This window comes from Lepidochelys olivacea (assembly GCF_965140295.1).
Source record: "Lepidochelys olivacea isolate rLepOli2 genome assembly, chromosome: 24".
Classification (NCBI taxonomy): Eukaryota; Metazoa; Chordata; order Testudines; family Cheloniidae; genus Lepidochelys; species Lepidochelys olivacea.
Genome location: NC_140434.1, coordinates 7,359,473 through 7,379,661, shown reverse-complemented (window position 1 = coordinate 7,379,661; position 20,189 = coordinate 7,359,473). Strand labels below are relative to the sequence as shown.

General features: G+C 46.6%; 1 protein-coding gene and 1 long non-coding RNA gene across 2 annotated transcripts in view; one reads left to right on the top strand and one right to left on the bottom strand.

Moving 5' to 3' along the window:
* LOC311512614 overlaps positions 1–14,895 on the bottom strand; it is a 23,148-nt gene extending 8,253 nt beyond the window's left edge. Inside the window, exons 1-2 of the long non-coding RNA XR_014709488.1 lie at positions 14,776–14,895; positions 650–690 (exon numbers count right to left, since the gene is read on the bottom strand). This is a non-coding gene — a long non-coding RNA (uncharacterized lncRNA). The remainder of the gene's footprint in view (positions 1–649; positions 691–14,775) is intronic.
* MCL1 (MCL1 apoptosis regulator, BCL2 family member) lies at positions 14,777–20,189 on the top strand. The gene is made up of 3 exons (XM_084613930.1): positions 14,777–15,418; positions 17,550–17,797; positions 18,406–20,189. The coding sequence occupies exons 1-3, from the start codon at positions 14,794–14,796 to the stop codon at positions 18,520–18,522; spliced, it is 990 nt and encodes a 329-aa protein (XP_084470056.1). The 5' UTR covers positions 14,777–14,793; the 3' UTR covers positions 18,523–20,189.

The window sequence follows — 20,189 nt, the reverse complement described above, 5'->3', positions numbered from 1 at the left end:
ATAATAAGCAAATAGGAGGCCCCCTTGAGCTGCTCAGGGCCCTAAGCAATTGCTTAGTCCGCTTACCCCTAGCGGCGGCTCTAGGGACAGTATGCCCACCACAGTCTAGTCTAGCAAAGGGTAGTTTAGCAGGCCCTCGCAAGGAAGGGGCCTTGCATTAGTGCAGGTTCCCATCGTGTACCGCGACAGTAGAATATGTAGCCCCTGTGCTACAATTAGATCACAGCGGGCTGAGGCAATATTTTCAATCTCCCCTCTCCATCACCCTTGAGACGTGTAGTGGTTAAAAATCTTTCATCCATGTGCAGTGTTCCAGAACCCTATCTGGCCAAAGGTTCCAATTTTGCAGTGGACCAAGGACAAGTTGATACCTATGGGGCCTAGGGTTGAGTCAGGATTCATTGTAGACTATTGGGGCTTTGGAGGATGGTTTTTTCCCTCTCCCCTCATTCTTTTGTGGCCCTTCCAGTGGTACATGGAGAAAAAGGTGGGCTGAGCATCGTGTTTCCTTGTATATGAAGACTGAGATTGTAGGAATGTAACTACCATGGACAAGGGTCTGATCCAAAACCCATTGGAGACTCCCATTGACTTCAAAGGTTCTGAAGCAAAACTTAATGGAGCACTCACCTGCAGCCTACTAACTTACCTCTCTTGTTCTGGATATAAGATCCTTTCTCCTGCTTGAACCTAGGGAGAAGGCACAGAATGAGACAAGAGGATAACACAAAGGTCCTGGCTAATATTTTCCCTCTCAGTTGAATAATCTCCAGTTTCAGGGTATCTGTGTGCGGTAGTGTTGATCCCACCAACACCTGCCTTCTTTACCTCTGCTCTTTTTAGGCTACAGCCTATGTTTAGCACTTTGAGATAAATGTGTATAGCACCAAATAGAAAACAAAAGTACAGCTGAAAGCAAATGGGACTCTCCAATCTCTATAACTGTAATATAACGTTTCTGGTAAGTACCCTTTTGGCAAATATTAGTGCAAGTGATTAGAGTGCCCTATCCTGACCCACTTTACTGATTGGGGGGGAAAAAACGGCCAATCAATAATAGAGATCAAGTGAGCTAAGTGGCGGATGCTAATCAAGAATTTGGAAATCAACACTCATCTGGTTCTGACTGAAGTCAGCACAAAGCTCTTCCCTCAGCCAATGTTTTAACTAAAGTACTTAGTTTTACACTCATCACCCCAAAAACCAGACACAGTCCATCTGGTCCCCATGAAATGGAGCTGTATGTTTGGGTGAGGGCAGTAACCAGCAGTGATGTGGGGGAGAAGTTGGTCAAGAATTCTGGGGCAACATCTATCTACCATTATGAAATCTAGGTTCTGTAAAAGTGTGTGTGGGTGTGACTAATGGTAACTCAGTATTTAAAGTCTCCTTTGAAAGACTTCTATTAACAGAAAACTTTGGAACTGATTTTATCTGCTGTGTAAGGGCAGAGTATTGAGTTGATTTCCACCAGGATTTTGAACTGTGATCCTAGGGAATGCAAATTTTTCCAACCCAGAGCTTAGTCGAGGCAGCCATCCCCAGTGGTTTAGCAGTGCTATGGGTCTGAACCTAGATACATGGATCATCTTATATCTTATTTTGAAAATAAGTATATTAACCCACTTTAATACAATGGTGATGGAATTTGATGTTAAGACTGGAAAATAAGCTCCTGCATTTAAAATATACCTCTCTGATTTGTTTTAAGGTTTAATATCTGTTGTCTTTCTCTTTGCAGTTAGATCCTATTATTAAATCACAGCATTTCATTTCACTGACATCACTTATTGAAACCAGACTAGCTCTAAGGGTTTACATTTCATTTGTAGGGAATATGCAGTAATACCAGCATACATGGGAAGAGGCACCTTAGAAAAGCCTAACACCAATCCTGTGCTCAGCACTTACTTTACATGTACGTGTGTGTGTGTGTGTATTTAACTTAGACTGGTTGCATGTTTACAATAGGGACCAATCCTGCTCCTGTTAAAATCCTGGCAAAATTCCTATTGATTTCAGTGAGAGAAGGTTAGGCCTAACCTAAGTTTCTTGCTAGAAAGAGAAATGAATGAAAACTCCCCCTGTCTTCCCACCACATTTATAATTGATGCTGAAACACATCTCAGTCTTATAGCCACTTTGAAATATATGTGTCTGAATTAAAGACCCATCAAACGGCCATAAAGAGGACTTGACACTTTTGTAGATCAGTTTTCTATTTAAATATATTAGATCCTTGTTAGATGTTTCAAAACTCAAGTTCATCTGTTCCCCAGCCAGGCCATGAGTGCAAGTTTCTGTACTGTGCCCTGGGCAAGAACATACTGTTCTGTGTCTTATGCCAAGTATGTGCTTTGCCCATGTTTGTTTGTGTACTCAAGGCTCAGCACTTGATGGGAAATATGTGCTAGGTCTTGCCCTGTGGTGCCTGAATGGTCTCTGAGCTCCTAAGCCTTTTTAAACCTGTATTGGTTTTAGTGGCAAGAATTCAATACCCAGCAAGGATAGAGTCCTCAGAGCTAAAGAATGGACCTTGGGGGGCCTGACACTTTGTTTGTTGGTCCAGTAAAAGGAAACACTTTGATCTACTGAAGCAAAAATAACTTGCCTGGAATGCATTGTTCAGTGCCAAACTTTGGTTTGTTACGTAGAGATTGTCCATGTGTAAATGGTAAACAGGAGCTGGTGAACTAGACCAGCACAAGAAGAATTATGCAAGATAGGTGTAACTTTTACATTTACCCTGGGTGTGGGAGAGGAGCTGTCCACCCCCAGGCCAAGAAGAACATTCTCTCCGTTAAAAGATAAGTGACTAGGGCCACGTCTATGTTACAAACTTTTATTGGCATAGTTGTATCACTCAGAGGTGTGATTTGTGACTGACATGGCTGGGCTGGCACAAACCCCCAGTCTGTTCAGAGTTCTGTATACTCAGTTGGCTTCAGAGGGGAGTCAACCCAATGCAGCTTGCTCAACCAATTTTTAATTAAAAGAAATATTTAGTTTTACACTGGTCGAGTATCTTTCATCCCAGACAACTGTAGGCACAGTCCACTGGCCCTACAGAAATGCAGCTGTGTCTGGGGTAGAGGGAACAGGTTGGTCAAGAATTTTGTTGGCTCATGTTTTTGTTGGAGATGTTGGCCAAAAAAACCTCTGCTTTTGCTGGTATCACTTGTTTCACTTGGTGGCAGGAATAAGCTATACCGCTAAAGCACAATTTTGCTCCATCCATCTGGCCTAGGTGGCTCAAAGAACAGCTCAAGGTTACCTTCCCAAGGTGCAGGTTGTTTGTCTAACTGACTCATTCTGATAATGAAGCTTGAAGCTCCCATAGAGTGGATGGTAGTGGCACATACTCATAATAAGAAATATAGAGATTACAAGACCCCAAAGAGAATTAAGTGCATCCTCTGCTCTAGCTGATCACAGAACTTTTCCCTGCAAAACATTCCAGAGTGCTTTGTCTAGCTAAAAGGTGGTGAACGTAATGAGCAGGATTCCCATTGCTCCCCTCTATATTTTTCCATAGCTTCAGCAGTAGCCAGGTCTTGGTTTCCAGCCTACATTTTTTCTCGCTCTGTTTTATCCCATTACTTTAATAGCTTTTTCTCTCCTTGTTGCTGATGCCCTTCAAATCATATCGCCTCTTGGCCTTCCTTTAACCACCCTGGATGCAAGTAATTGGTTCTGCGATGTAACCTTTATTGGACACCTAGCACCCTTGTTGCTTCAACGACTTCAGGATCCTAGAACCTATGCTGCTTCCCTCCGATGTTCTGCTTGCAGTGCAGTTGAGAAAAAGCAGGCGGCACTGTGCTCTACTTCCTTTCCCCACCCCTTGGCAGGATGTTGCCAGTTTGGTATCTTTTTTTGAGCTGGACTGCAGTATCCTGAATGCAGTCAAACCACTGCTATCAAAATAGGGGCTATCCTCTCCTAGGTCTAGAACATAGGAAGTGCCAGACAAGATCAGACCTTAGGATTGTGTAGGCCAGTATCGTGTCTCTGATGGTCTGTGATGTTACAGGTCTCATTTTCAGCACTGCTGAGTGCTTGCAACTCTGGTTGGTATCAATGGGATGTGCTGGTGCTCAATCCGTATGAAAATCAGGTCCAAAGGGTGGTGTATGCAGCTCAATTGCAGGTGCTCTGGTTTTTCTCCCCTCCACATAGGGAGTTTACTACCCACTCTCGCTACACACAGTGTTACTGCTTTCCAAGGATCTCCTTTTCTGTCCCTTTTCCCACTGTGCAGTTGAGAGGCCACTCTTGGGCCTGTGCTATTTTTATCCAGAAATCCTGCCCCTTCCACTTCCAGGCATTGGAGTTGATTCTCCTCTCAGGCATTAATGTAAATCAGAAGTAATTCCATTGATTTCAATGGAGTTTCAGTGGTTCCGGTGTTCTCAGGCAAATCTCCTCCTGTCCGGCTTCACTGTGGGTAGCAATGGTGAAGAAGCATACACGTAGATGCGGTTACTATTACTGTGTTTTCCACTGATTTTAATGCAGTTACACTGATGTAAAACCCAGTGTCAAAGGAAAATCAGGGTCAGAGTCATTTCCTTTACAGATCTCACCTTCAAATTTCCCTTTTCTTGTGCTTCGGTGGAGCATGCCCTATAGTATGGCCTCTTGTATGTTCGGGTACAGCACAACTCCAGGCTTAGGATTTCCTGCAGCCACCAAGCCTGAAGTTTTATTGCTAGTTTGAAAAGGAAATGATTAATATATAGGCAGAGAGTCACTTGGCCATCCACTAGTCAGGGACTTGTCGTCCCTGAGGGGCAATCCCACTGCCTCAGAGTTGTAAAGCTACTTTCATGGCGTCTTCTATGACATAACGATTTGAGTATTTTTACTTTCAGTTGCGTCGGGCCTGCCCTTCTTATCATCTTTCTGTAGTGATGTCAGTTTCCCACCTATTGACTGGCACTGTAATCAAGATTATTGCTCAATACCAGCTGACCTCAGTAGTTTGATCACTTGATGATTGACTTTACAGTGTTGTGTGCCATGTAGTTGCAGCCCTGTCATAGGGATCGCCCTGCCTGTGTGACAAAGTGAGGATTCTGTCTGGATCACTTACAATTTCATACTATTGTCCAAAATTCAGATCATAAAATTACTGCATCATGGAAAGCCTCTATGTATATGGATCCCCTGTGAGTTTGCAGGGTTGTCATGTCTCGGACAGGCCAGAAACAATGGTGAACAATCAGCACTCAAAGGCCTATTCAAAGTGAAACAGCTTGGGAGAACAGATTTGCTCTCTGTGGGAGAAGCCAGTTCCTGTTCCTCCCCTTGTCTGAAGGCAGGGTTGGGATGAATGTAAAATGACCAAAAGGCAGAACAAAAGGTGACCTTAGTAAGACTCTATAAAGGGACTTGGTGGAACTCCGGAGGGAAACACCTTGCACCAGATTAAGGACTTGTCTACACTACACAGCTTTTAGCGACAAAAGCTGTTGGTATTGCCGACAAAATACTTCCAGCCCTGCGAGCGGCGTTAACTTTGTCAGCAGGAGAGCGGTCCTGCCGATAAAGCCGCATTCACACTGCCACTTGTGTCGGCAAAACTTTTGTCTTTCGGGGGGGGCATTTTTAAGTACCCATGAAAGACAAAAGTTTTGTTGACGTCGCCGTGTAGACAAGCCCTGAGATGAAGGAGGCTGCTGCAGGGGCAGGATAGGCAATGGGGTGGAGGACCCTGCCTGTCTGAACATAAACCATCTCCCAAGGAAAGAGTGATCTAGTGAGGGACTTTGAGTTTAGGATGCTTTTTGGGTTTGTATGATCTGTGCTTTACATGGTTAACTATAAAGAGCATAAACCTGATAGACTGAACAAAGTGTGTGTCGGCCGGGGTGGGGAGAACCAGAAGCTTTCACAGCTTTGAGATGCAGTTCTGGGAGTGGGGTGTGTTTGATACCAGGGAGCCTGAAGGGTCAGCACTGCACCTGGAGGAGCTAGGGGGCTGGAGAGTGCATTCTAACAGTCAGGAGTGGAGGATTCCAGATAGAAGGTCTGTGCCCTGAGAGTGTGCCCACGGACTTCGAGACTGGGGTAGTGGCTGGACTCCATTCAAATTCCAGGAGCTTGAAACACCCTTAGGAATCCTGATTATAGAGGCTTGAATTCCTCTCATAGCAATCCTAATGGGTGGCCAGGAAGGGGCGGTCACTAGGATCTGAGGCACCTGATACTCCCTAAGTGCCCTCACCACAGTACCCTTTGGCCTTACTTGACCCCCTGGGCTGACTAACCTTCCTCCAGGAAGCCTACTTCCTCTGCTATCTCTAGTGGAGTTGGTTGAAACACTTCCCACTCAGTGTTTTTTATCAAAAAACACTATGGTTCCATCAAAGCTAAGATATTTTGCAGAGATGTATCTGTTTTGATGACATTTTCGATGTGAAGATTCCTAAACTTTTCGCTCACTGAGAGAGACCCAAATCAAAAACCTAATCTTTCAGAGCTGAAAACAGACATTTAGACACAATCCCATCTTGTAAAAATATTTGGTTTTAGTCCATTGTGAAATGAAAACAAATATTGAAACCTCAAAAGTTTGTCGCACAATGGAATTGTTGTTCTCCGACTAGCTCTGGTCTCTCAGGCTAAATCACCCTCCCCACAGAGACAGATCAAGCCACTTCAGGTATGCCGGTTGGTTCAGCCATAATTACAGGAGAGACAGGAAGAGAGAAGGAACATCAGGTTGCCACAGAGCTCTTGGGAACCAATCCATTCTCCTCCTGCTTTCTTTCTTAAATCTCATTCAACCCTGGGGGAAGCTAGAATTCACTCACTTAATGGCAGACAGGCCTTTTCTTTTAATGTGGACGGACCAGATCATTCAGACTGGCCTTTGCTCATAGTGTTAAGGAGCAACCTATAGCCACAGAGAAGTTATCCAAGTGGATCTCCAACCGTAAGGCTGTGTTGTGTTATAAGGATGTGTTATGAGTTAGCCAGGGTAGCTCCAACCTAGAGCTCAGGCAGCTTCTGCGGCTTGTTTGAGGAATATTGCTGCATCTGAAATGTACAGGATGGCTACAGGCGCTTGAGTCACACCTTTACAAGGCCCTGTTCCTTACTAGATCCTTCCAGGTTGGATTCCAGTTTAGGTAGGTGATCTTGCAGGCATTTTTTAAGTAGGACACCGAATACGCACCAACAAGCAATTAGCAGCTTGTTGGTCACCAAAAGTGGAATCCATTTGGACCACCACGCAAAGAAAACAGTTACTTACTCTACAGCAGTGGTTTTCAACCTTTTCTCATTTGCAGACTGACCCCTAAAAATTTCAAATGGAGGTGCAGACCCCTTTGGAAATTTTAAATGTAGTCTGTGAACCGCAGTGATCTGTGGGCCGCAAGTTGAAAACCACTGCCCTACCGGAAATATAATTCTTCAAAATGGATTCTATGGCCTGCCTCCATCCCCCCTACTATGACATCCTGCTCCTATCAGATTCTGTACTGGAGAAGGAACTGAGGGACAGTTGGGTTCTTTATGCCGTCAGGTGGGGACACAAGGGACAGGTGCGGCCCCCACGCACACTGGGTTCCTTTGGCCAGCAATCTGGAACAGCTGGGGGGATGTGCACATCAAGAATAGGATCTGTGTGGAGAGCACATGTCAAAGAACCCGCATTACTGTAGGGTCAGTAACTGTTCTTTTTTCCTATGATCTGGTAGCAATGGTATACAGGGTTCAGGAGCCATCCACTAGCCCTGTGTTCTCTACCCCTGCTCAGGAAAGTGCTATCGTAGACACAGCCTGTGTGGACGTGGAGCTGTAGCTCACGAAAGCTTATGCTCTAATAAATTGGTTAGTCTCTAAGGTGCCACAAGTACTCCTTTTCTTTTTGCGAATACAGACTAACACGGCTGTTACTCTGACACTTGTACTGGGTAATTCTAAAACAAAGGCTTTTGACCAGGCAGTGGCTTTGAAGTCAAAAGTGGGGATTTGCCCCAATTACAGCCAGTGCAAACTCCTAATGTAGGCTGGCTGAGCCATGATTTGCTTTGATATTTATGTATATTACAGCACTGTCTGAAGGCCGCAACCGAGATCAGGGCCCCACATAGGAACAGTCTCTCACTGCCCTGAAGAATCTAAAAGAGACAGAGAATAGAAGGACAGAGAAGGGAAATGACTTGCCCAAGCCCAAGCAGGCCTGTGGTACAGTCAGAAATAGAACCCAGCTCTCTGGAGTCCTGAGCCACTTTACTAGCCCCAAGATGACAAACTGCCTCTGGTATCAAGCAGGAATGAGTTGTATCACTACGACTTGTGGCTGAAAACAGTTTTGCATGTCTATATCAGAGGTTTGCACGGCTGCAGTTACTCCAGTGGTTGGTGATTGATGGCTAAAATTCCCAGGTATCAAGGCTTAGCTTCCATTATCCGGCCTCTTCTGCTGTCTATCAAATAATATTTGGCATTGATAGAGCACCTTTCATTCATCCTGCTCCTACAGCATTGGACAAGAATCATCACGGACCCCTAAAATACGCCAGCTGTTTAAGAGCATGCCTTACACCATCCGAGAGCTTAAGACAGGAAGTGAAAAATACTGCATTCAACCGAAACAGCAGGGCACAGCTGTGCCACACAGCTGCCTTCAAGAAGCAAATCCTTACTGCCAATAATAAATACAGACCAAAAGTGAGCAGAGACAGGGACAAACTAAACAAGATGATCTTTCAATCCACGGGATGCTGATTTGACGCTCTGCACCCCATACTGGTTCTAGTCAGGGCTTGAAGGGCTCTCCCTCCAAACTGGGGGAGACGGAGGGGTAAAGGGAAGTTGGTAGCTTCCTAATGATTTTGCTCATTCACAGAAGTGCTTGTCTTGAACCCTACCATGCTCCCTCATTAGACCATTGTTGCAAAGGAAGTGATTTGCACCAAATAAAGAGTGCCTGTGACTGCTAAATCTACTTTATTTTATTTCACCAGTGATTAACTACGCCTTCGGTGAGTGAGAGATTGCCCCCTCCATTTGCAGAGGAATGTGAGCTATGTTAGATACAGATCTGAGTCATGCTGTTTTCTTCAGAACTCAGGCATCCTCTCATCTCCTCCAGGCTCAAAGCTTGAACACAAAACCAATCCATGTTGATTGCATAGCAGCATTTTCCTAGATTAAGTATTTTCCTAGCTTAATCTTAACGTCTGCTTAAGGGGGAAGAACAAAGCAATTATTTCACTCATGTCAAATTGCATGTGGCTGTCTAGTTGGAGGCAGTGTGGTCTAGCCGTCAGAGAAAGCAAGGGCCTGGGCATCAGGACTCCTGGGTTCTACTCCTGCCTCTGCTGCTGATCTTTGTGCAAGTCCCTTCCCCTCTCTGGGCTTGTTTTCCCATCCATGAAATGGAGACAATAATACTTATTTACCCTTGTAGAGTGTGCTCGGACTATCAAATGAAAAACAAATTAATGTATTATTAGTGGCATGGTTCACAGCCCCTTCTCTGACCCCATGGCAGGCTTCTTCCAGCTGCAGGGTTCCCCTTTTCTCACCTCCCTGATGGCCCACAAATCCTCTTCACTTCAGACATCTCCTTCAATCAGTTCCATTCCGGTGTTTAGTCTTCTCTTCCCTCTGGATTGTGCACACCTCCCAGAACCTGTGTTCTGAACCTTAGGACTCTCTTCGCTTGGGATTTACCACAATGACAGACACTGGTGAAGAGCCATCAGGGCAAATCTCCTTGTCTAGAGGCACTGGGGCATAAAATAAGCTGTGATTTGTAGCAGTGCAGCTTACTGTGGGGTTTCAAGATGGGATGAACTACATCAGTGTCACTCCCACCTTCCTTAGTCTACAGCTGGGGTTCGCTCCAGTCCAGCTACACTGGATTTAGCTTCACTTTCTGTTCCCATGTAGATATGTCCTAAGTGATTTGCCCAAGGTCAGAGCTCGAGCTTGCATCCTGAACACTGCACTAGTTTACACACATGGACCTCTCTCCTGCTTACTTGCGTGTTTTTATAATGCCCCAGTGGGAATGGCAGCTTGGGGCATGTGTAAGGCCTTTTAGGAACTTCTCCCACGGCCATAGCTACCACTGCTTGTTGGAGGTGGTTTAATTCTGTTGATGGGAAAACTCTCTCCCATCAACATAGAGTAGCTACACAAGAGATCTTACATCGGTGAAGCTGCATAGGTACCGATGTGCCACAACAAGGTCTCTAGTGTAGATGTAACCAAAGTAACAACTGCAGCTGCGGAGGTGTGAATGGCAACCCTCCCCACCCCTCTCATCAGCCAAGTGTTAAATGCAAAACCTACTTCAAAGCCTTTCTGAATGCTCACAACCATGCAAAGGGAGGGGAGAAACAGTCATCTGGAGTAAATCCCCTCTCCACAGCTTGCTCTCATTTCACCTCTTCATTCCCCACCCCAGACCAGAAAGGCAATGTGCACCTGAGGAGTTTGATTTCTCACCATTGCTGTGGTGGGGTGCTAGTATAGACAGGACTGCATATTATCTGTGTGACTCAAGGACAAGTAGGTCTCCATGATGTGGTGTTCATATCTGTGGGCTTCATTATGTGGTATACCCATGGATGGCGGGTATAAAAGGTCAGGGAAGGCTTTGCCTTCCCTGGCACAGCTGCCCCCACCCCGGGACACCTGGGCTGCGGTGACCCTGCCTCTTCCCAGAAGGCCCCCCCACCTGCTGCTGCCTACCTGCACTCCACTTCCCACCCCCCAAGTCCCTGCTGCTCCTCGAGGGCAGGGGAGTGAGGAGGGACACTGAGAGCAAGCAGCGGGTGCAGGGGGCTGGCGGGGGAGTGAGGTGGCTTGGCCAGGCACTGGGGCCACCAGCTTGGATGGGGGGTGGGGCGCCGGCTCTGCCCGGCACAGGGGTGGGGGGCGGCTCAGCCTGGTGCTCAGGCAGGAGGCAGTGGCTCAGCCTGGCGTTCTGGGGCACGACTTGACTCAACCTGGTGTTGGGGCTGGCCTGGCACTTGGTGGGGGGCGGGAGCAGCTCGGCCTAGCTCTGGGATCAAGGGACAGGTTTTGGGGCTCTGGCATGCAAGGGTCGGGGCCTTGGGTGGAAGGGGCAGGGCCAGCAGGTTAGCCTCCCCAAAATGGGGGTTCACCCGCTGCCCATGGGTATATCCCACTGCCCAGTGACTGTTACAGATCAGGGAGTAACGTACGAGCATCAGAGCAGCCACACTGGGTCAGGCCAATGGTCCGTCCAGTTCAGTGTCCTGTCTTTGGACAGTGGCTAATGTCAGGGGCTTCAGAAGGAATGAACAGATGTGGCAATCACTGAGTGATCTCCCCCTCACACCTCCATTGCCATCATCCACTCCCAGTTTCTGGCAGTCAGAGGCTAGGGACACCTAGACAATGGAGTTGCATTCCTGACCATCTTGACTAATACCCATTGATGGACCTATCCTCCAGGAACGTATCACATTCTTTTCTGAACCCAGTTGTAGTTTTGACCTTCACAACATCCCCTGGTTGACTGTGTGTTGTGTGAAGAAGTACTTCCTTTTGTTAGTTTTAAACCTGCTGCCTATTAATTATATTGGGTGATCCCTGGAAGTAAATAACACTTCCTTATTCACTTTCTCCACACCATTCATGATTTTATAGACCTCTGTCATATCCTCCCCTTAGTCATCTCTTTTCCAAACTCTTTTTAATCTCTCCTCATATGGAAGCTGTTCCATACCCTTAATCATTTTTGTTGCCCTTCTCTGTACCTTTTCCGATTCTAATTTTTCATTTTTGAGATGGGATGACCACAACTGCATACAGTATTCAAGGTGTGGGCATACCATGGATTTATAGAGTGGCATTATGATATTTTCTGTCTTATTGTCTATCCCTTTCTAATGGTTCCTAACATTACCTGTTTCACTGCTGCTGCACATTGACAGGTTTCAGAGTAGCAGCCGTGTTAGTCTGTATCCGCAAAAAGAAAAGGAGGACTTGTGGCAGCTTAGAGACTAATAAATTTGTTAGTCTCTAAGGTGCCACAAGTATTCCTTTTCTTTTTGCTGCACATTGAGCGGCTATTTTCAGAGAACTATCCACAGTGACTCCAAGATTTGTTTCTTGAGTGGTGAGAGCTTATTTAGATCCCATTATTTTGCATATATAGTTGGGTTATTTTCCAATGTGCATTACTTTGCATTTATCAACATTGAATTTCATCTGCCATTTTGTCACCCAGTCAAACAGATTTGCGAGATCCTTTGTAACTCTTCACAGTCTGCTTTGGACTTAACTATCTTGAGTAATTTGTATCATCTTAAATTTTGCTACCTCTGTTTACCCCTTTTTCCAGATCATTTATGAACATGTTTGAACAGCACTGGTCCCAGTACAGAGCCCTGGTGGAGACCACTAGTTACCTCTTTCCATTCTAAAAACTGGCCATTTATTTTTACCCTCTGATTCCTGTCTTTCAACCAGTTATTGATCCATGAGAGGACCTTCCCTCTTATCCCATGTCTGCTTACTTAGCTTAAGAATCATTCATGAGGGACCTTGTGAAAGGCTTTCTGAAAATCCAAGTACAGTCCACTGGATCACCCTTGTCCACGTTTGTTGACCCCCTCCAAGAATTCTAATAGATTGGTGAGGCATGATTTCTCTTTACAGAAGCCGTGTTGACTCTTCCCCAGCAAATCATGCTCATCTATGTGTCTGATAATTCTGTCCTTTACTATAGTTTCAACCAATTTGCCCGGTACTGAAGTTGGGCTTACCGGCCTGTAATTGCCACGATCGCCTCTGGAGCCTTTTAAAAAAAGTAGTGTCGTATTAGCTCTCCTCCAGTCATTTGGTACAGAAGTGGATTTAAGTGATAGCTTGCATATCACACTTAGTATCTGGGACAGTACAGTACACACCAGTAGCGATGCACCATTACTTAGATTGTCAGCTCTTTGGGGCAGTGATCACCTTTTTGTCCTGTGCACAGCACAGCACCTATCACAACAGGGTCCTGGTCTGTGACTGGGGCTGCTAGTTGCTACTGCAAGTAGAGGTAATTAATAATAATGATGGTTACAATGGTGGAAATTGTTAAGGGAAATGTTCCAGTGTAGACAAGAGCAGGCAGCATTAGGTTTGCACAGTAATCCTTCCCATGAAATCACAGAAACTGGAAAAGATGTATTTGGTCTGATCTAGCCACGTAAGAGTCATGGTATTCCATACACCACATTTTCTAGTGTTTTGTCCAGTGTAGCTATAACTCTCAAGCAATGACATTTCCAGCACCTCGCTTGGGATGCTATTCCACCACCTGTTAAATCTAGCTCAATTTCACCACATGTCTCGTAATTATACCTCTAAACCAGTGGTTCTCAAAAAATTTTGTACTGGTAACCCCTTTCACATATCAAGCCTCTGAGTGCGACCCCCCCCCCCATAAATTAAAAAAACTTGTTTTGTGTATTTAACACCATTATACATGCTGGAGGCAAAGTGGGGTTTGGGGTGGAGGCTGGCAGCTCGTGACCCCCCCATGTAATAACCTTATGACCCCCTGAGGGGTCCCAACTCCCAGTTTGAGACCCCTACTCTAAACAATTCATTCCCCCTACTTGGTGTAGTCCACCTTGGCAATACTGGGGCACTTAGGGCAGTGGTTCTCAACTTTTTTGGGCTCACGACCCATTGGTAGACCTTGATGGCCTATTGTGACCTAGTGAATTGCTTTTGTGCAAAAAACATCTGGCTTACTGAATATTTCTTACCCATGATATATAATATACAATATTAACATCATAAGTATATAGCTGTGCTGCTGTAGCAGCTCTAATGTAGACATATCCTCAGTGTGTTATCCCTGGTGTCTTCATTGTATTCCTAATCTGACACTTATACCCTGCACAGTTCCTTCATTTTCCATTGGCTACAATGCTTTCCTTCACTCCCTGTCCTGAAATTGGGTACGATGTTGCTATGCGCTGCTAAGCGGCTTGCAGGATTCGTCCCAGAGAAGGCTGCACTTCCCTGACGATGGTTTGAAGCGAGGCCTGTAAGTAAGCCTTTTACGTAGCACCCTGTAAAGTGGGCTTGTTTGGGACCAACCTTGCAATGACGCTAACAAGAACGCAGGCATCGCCTACCCGTTTAGTGCTCTTTTTTGGTTCTAAATCCTGGTGGTTTTTTTTTTTCCCCCTCCCACCCCCCACGAAGGGAACATTTTATGATCTGGGGTGTCCCCCCCACACCCTTTTTTTTTTTTTTTTTTTTAAAGTTTAAGGATTGATAGATCTGCGGTGAGAACAATTGGAAAGTCCAGAATTGCCCTTTTCTCTCTCTCTCTCTCTCTTCTTTAAAAGAGAACCAAAATATGTCCCCTCTCCGGGAACAGCGTGGGGAAACCCACAGGCATTCAGAGAGGAGCTTCCCCCCTCCCACCCGCAGGAGGCGCAAAGCCAGCGAGGCTGGATTTTTCCATCGCTGTCTGGATCCCTCCCCCTCCCCGCTTCTCCCCTCCCCCTTCTCCCCTCCCCCTCCCCGCTTCTCCCCTCCCCGAACCAGACTCTCCTGCCTCCTCCCCCCCTTTCCTGCCTCCGTGCTCCCCTCCACGCCGCCCCCCCCCACTCATTCATCACAGTCAGCCCCCCCCACCCGCCGCCAGCGCTTCCTCAGGCCCCGCCTTCGGCCCCCCCGTCCATTCATCACTTCCCCTTCTGGCCCGTGGGGCCCGCCCTCTCCTATATATACGGCGCTGCCCCCGCCCGCCTTCACTGATTGTCCGACCTGGGTGCAGACGGCGCCATGTTGGCGTTAAAGCGGAACGCGGTGATCGGCCTCAACCTGTACTGCGGGAGCGGCCCGGCGCTGGCCCCCTCCCCGCCGGACTCCCCGAGCGGCGCGGGGGGCCCTCCCGCCCCAGGCGCGCGGGACCCCGGCCCTCCGGCGGAGGCCGGCCGGCCGGCGCCGCTGATTGGCGGAGCCGCTTGGGGTCCCAACGGCCGCTCTGAGGGGGCCCGCGCGCTGATTGGCGAGGGGCCCCGCGCGCGGAGCGGCTCCCCCGCCCCGCCGGCGCTGGTGGCCGTGGGGCCCCGGCCGGCCTCGCTGTGGCGGCCGGAAGAGGAACTGGACGGCTGCGACCCCGACGCCGAGAGGATGGGCCCGCCGCCGCCCGCCGCCGGCTCCTTGCCCGGCACCCCGCCCGCGGAGGACGACGACGACCTGGACGGGCTGTACCGGGACTCGCTGGAGCTCATCGGCCGCTACCTGCGGGAGGCCGCGGAGCTCGGCGGGCCCGGCGGCAAGAAGCTCCACAAGCGGCTGCCGAGCGGGCCGCGGGGCGCGGGCCCCGCCGCCATGGAAAAGGCGCTGGGGACGCTGCGGAGGGTCGGCGACGGCGTCATGGAGAAGCACCAGATCGCCTTCCAAGGTGAGGGGCGGGGCCGGGCCGGGCCCGGCCGCCCGCGGGGGAAGAGGGGCGGGGCGAGGGGGCGGTGGCGTCCAAGATGGCGGCGGGGGCGGACCCGGGTTGCTCCTAGTTGGCCCCGGCACTGGAGAGGCGGGCGCCTGGGGGAGCCGGGTTCAGGCTGGGGCCTGCCGCTGTTGGCTGGATCCCAGTTGAGCGGAGCTGCCGGGGGGGGGGGGCGTTCCCGCGCTGTGGGCCCCCCTCTGCCGAGCGGAGGTGGGGACCTTGCCGGTGGCCTGTATCAGGCAGCGGTTGTTGAGTCACCTCGGGGGCGGGGGGGTGTTTTGGGGCGATCGCGGGCGGTGGTTTTTCAGCCTGTGCTCCGTGGACCCCTGTGGCTAAAGGGTCCGCGCCAGGCTGGCCTTGCCATAGGCTAGTGGCTTTCAACCTCTGCTCCGCAGCTGGGCGCCCTGCAAGATATCCGGGGGGGGGGGGGGTCCGCAAATGGAAAAAAGCTGCCAACTACTGATCTAGGGACTGGAGACTCCGCCCCGGGAAGCAGGGCTGGGAGAGGGGTCAGCTGAATGCAGCAGGCTGGGCTGCGGGGCTCTTGGCACCAGTTACGGGGCATTCTTTCAGAAGCCGTTGGGAAAGAATAACCTTAGTTCCTTCAAAAACGAAACTAAACCTTGTTTATCTAGAGGGTGGGGAAAACCCTTTAACTTCTGCAAAACTAGATTGTCACTTATTAACCATAGTAGGGTGCAGAAAGTGGGCAAACATGCAAATATATTGTAAATCTTGTCCAAAGGTTAGCCAGTTATGGATTAGTCGCCTTCGTTTTCTAGGCTGCAGTAGAACAGAAGTGCTAGCAAGTATTTATTCTGACTTCTATCTCTCATTACACTATTCTAGCATTTTACACCAGCTTCACCCTGAGTGTGTAATGCTGCACAATAGTCTTAAAATAGCTACAGAAATTTGAACGCTGAAGTCCATGTCCATGGCTGGGTGTCCTGTATCTTCTTGATTAGTAATACTCCAGTCTGAAAATTTCTGGGAACTTCTGAAGGTCACATTTTTCTTCAGTTCTATTCTAGTGTCTGAGTAATAGCAAAACAGAATTTCAGTTTTACCTTAAGCTCTGAGTTCGTCAGGTTCTATTGAAATGCCAGACTTTGAAAACTTTTTTCATGAAATTTGTGTAAGTTACATGTTACAGTACTTACCATAATATGAAGTCCCAAAACTCCTACTTTTGAGCAATATTGTAACTTTTTTTTTCTTTTTTGAAGAGAGAGCTCAAATAACTCATTAAATTTTAGAAGAGTCTAAAGTATTTGAGATACTGTAGACTTTCCACAGGGTTATATTTTTACTAAGATCAAAGAAGATAAGGACTTCAAATGGATTTAGTTCCCTGGGAATAGAATTCATTAGCCTTTACAGTTGGCATTAAGCCACCTGAATAAATTATGGTACCTCTTTCATGAGTTTGAGTAATGCTGGGATAAACCAGTATTTTTGGATAACTAATCTTTTATCTCCTGGTGCTGAATAGGGAACTAATATTGGAGAAGAATCCTGTAAATGTTAACTATAACAAGAAAGTAGCTTCAAATGTCTAATTTATGCTAATTCATCAAGGGGTCAGAATGGTTGGACTTCCTTTTAATAAACATAATAAAGGCGTGACAGTTTCATAATTGTTCTAACTCACCTAGCCTGTTCAAGGAGAGGCCAAAAGACAGGCTGAAAAGAAACTGGTTTTGTTTGATCTGTCATTCTAAATCCAGTGAGGAGGAGGGTACTGTGATTTGGCTAATACAGAGGTTTTTCCCAAAGCTTAAGTGTGCAGTGTCACAGCGCTTTCATTTTAGGTCCCTGTCTCAAAAAGAATTTAACTAACTAAAATAGCTCATGCTAATATAATTGTGTACTAAAGCTTCCAGACTTAATGCCTGCATGCATGGAGATAATGGTTTCCCCATCTTCCTCTCTTCCTCTTGGGAGGAAGGATATACAATAGTTGTCTAGCCTTTAAGGCAGATATTTTTGCTGGTGTTTATGCTACCTATTGTATAGTATTTGCAGTTGCTTACACTGAGACTACAAAAGTAACTCACTATGTTCTTCTGCTAATCTCTTACTTCAGGAATGCTTCGGAAGCTAGACATCAAGAACGAGGAGGATCTGAAGTCAGTGACTGCCGTTGCAACCCATGTTTTCAATGATGGAGTAACAAACTGGGGTAGAATTGTGACACTCATCTCTTTTGGTGCCTTTGTTGCAAAACACCTGAAGAGCATAAACCAGGAGAATTGCATCAACACACTAGCAGGGATCATCACAGATGTGCTTGTCACAGGCAAACGAGATTGGCTAGTTAACCAAAGAGGCTGGGTAAGTGAGAGATTGCAGGGACTGAATGTGGTTAATGAAGTTGTCCATAAGTCTAGTAGTAATTGCCTATCTCTGGCTGACACTTGGTGACACCTGTGCTTGTACATGCCTAAGGTATACAGGATGATTTACCAATCCACTTAAAACTACTGGCTGGAGCAGTGCAAGCGGATTATGAATCACTTAATTGGTGTAATAAAGATACATGGTGTTTTATGATGTTACTCTGCACTTAGAGCACTTTCATCCATACATCTGAAAGCCCTGTGGACATTATCCCCAAATTAAAGATAGGAATCAGAAGGTGCAAAGGTGAATTGAGTTCTGTCATGCCATGAGTATTCTGCAATTAGAGCCAAATTCCACACTCAAGCCACTAGACAGGTTCCCTTAATCAGGTAGAATGTACTGAATTGCTTCTGTATTTGGTACAAGTTTGTCATGATTAGTCCCCAGTTGGTGGTGTGCAGGGATGCTACTGTTATGAGAACTTCATAAAGACAAATTGCATAGTGAGCACCTCTTTTTCCCCTTCCCCCCCCCTCCCCCCACCCCACCCCAGGTAAATGGCTAATGTTAGACATTAATAATTCACTTCTTTCTTCCAGGAGGGATTTGTTGAATTCTTCCGTGTAGAGGATCTAGAAGGTAGCATCAGGAATGTTCTGGTGGCTTTTGCAGGCTTTGCTGGACTGGGAGCAAGCTTGGCCTACATGATGCGATGAGCCATGGAATGATATAAATGACCTAAATGCGAGGTGGACTAGCTCTCCTTTGCATCTGGAGTTAGTGAACTGCACACTTCCTGCTGTGAAAGAATACCTATGACACTGTACTTCAAGGGAACATAGAGAATAACATCTGGGAATCTCACTGAGTGACTTCCCCCTCCCTCCCCTTCCCCCCTGAAAGGGTAGTGTGGTGCAGTCTGACTGAGAGTACCAACAAGAGGATTTTTTTGCTAAAGAGAACAGAAAATGAAGCAAGTAATACTGCTTCCTTGAAGAGCCTTGTGAAAGGATGCTAAGAGTACTGTTTTTAAGTGCAGTCTTGTCACTAAGGGGAACAGCTCCTGTTCAAGTCAACAAAAGCACCAGCAGCTCTTACTCCGGACTGTCTAGAGGCTTTTATTAGTTTTGGTATGATGGCTGTATACGGAATGAGTTTCATTTCCTTCGCTCTGAGTTGTGATCATAGCTCACTGGAAATGTGGACTAGGGTCCTGTGGACCCATTGAGTCTCTAAGTTTGTGGCTTGTGTCTTGAGTTAGAAGTGCAAAAAGGTATATTCTGGGTATAACCAGATATACCAGCTATGAGTGGAACTTTTGCTGAAATATGCCTACATTCCATCAGCAGTGAAAAGGGGTACAGTCATCTTGAAAGCTGAGAAGCCCTGACCTTGCTGTAGCTAGCCAACTTTAACAGGCTGCCAGTAGAGCTCCTTAGGCCATTATTTGCCACCTCTGTTATGACTCTCAAAGAACACCTGCAGTCATAAAGAGAGGGAGTGCAGTTGTAAGTATGTAAAAAAACAAAAAAAACAACTTCGCAGGGGGTGGGGAGGCTTGTACAGAGAACTTTGTAAATGTCTGTAAAATATGTACATTTTTACAGAGATGATCTCTTGAGAGAGATGGCTAGAGTGAGTCCAGATCCCTTTATTGAAATGCTGTACACAGCATTTCCTTTTTTGCTTCTCTCTTACCCTGACTTCCACAAAGTGTCTCTTCCTCATGTACTCTAGTAAAACTGCTAGGCTTCTCTGGCGAAGTTTGGCTATGTGACTGATGCCTGTGTTCCCTATGACTTGCTGGCCGCAGCACGAGTTTTTGGTTTTTTTATTAGATTGTTTTAATCTTTGGATTATTCCTGACTCTTTAATGGCTGGGTGAGTGTTCTGGAAGCCACTGTTGGCTATTTCCTAGTCATGTTTTATTTTGACCTATTTTTTTAGTCTTGATTCAAAACTAAGCTAATTTGAATGTAAGCATTTTCTCAAACTAAATAAAACAACTAAATTGGATTGAATCTGCAGTTAGCACCATGAATCCATTAATTTGACATACTCAATTCAATCCTTCAATAGCTATTTCTCACATTCACTCTGGACAGGCTTGCAGGGAGTAATCTGGTATTAATTTTTTTTTTGAACTGAGCCAGTTGATTCCCTCTCTGTATGCACAATAGCTTCATATTAAATTTTGGGTTTTCAGCAAAATGAGGTATGTTAGTCTTCACTGTATTTAAAATCTTGTTCAGACTGAATTAGGGTTGAAGTGGAAGCTAATGTAAAACAAAGCCTAGACTTCAAACATGGTGCTAGCATCAGGCTTGCTTGTTTACATAATAAATGAGCGTCCTACTCTTGTCAATAAAGTGGTTTTTGTTCA

Excerpts from the sequence above, each read along its gene's own strand:
- MCL1 (XM_084613930.1), top strand. The coding sequence starts at position 14,794 with ATGTTGGCGTTAAAGCGGAACGCGGTGATCGGCCTCAACCTGTACTGC. Across the intron at positions 15,419-17,549 it reads GCACCAGATCGCCTTCCAAG|GAATGCTTCGGAAGCTAGAC; the intron begins GTGAGGGGCGGG and ends CTCTTACTTCAG. Across the intron at positions 17,798-18,405 it reads TAGTTAACCAAAGAGGCTGG|GAGGGATTTGTTGAATTCTT; the intron begins GTAAGTGAGAGA and ends TCTTTCTTCCAG.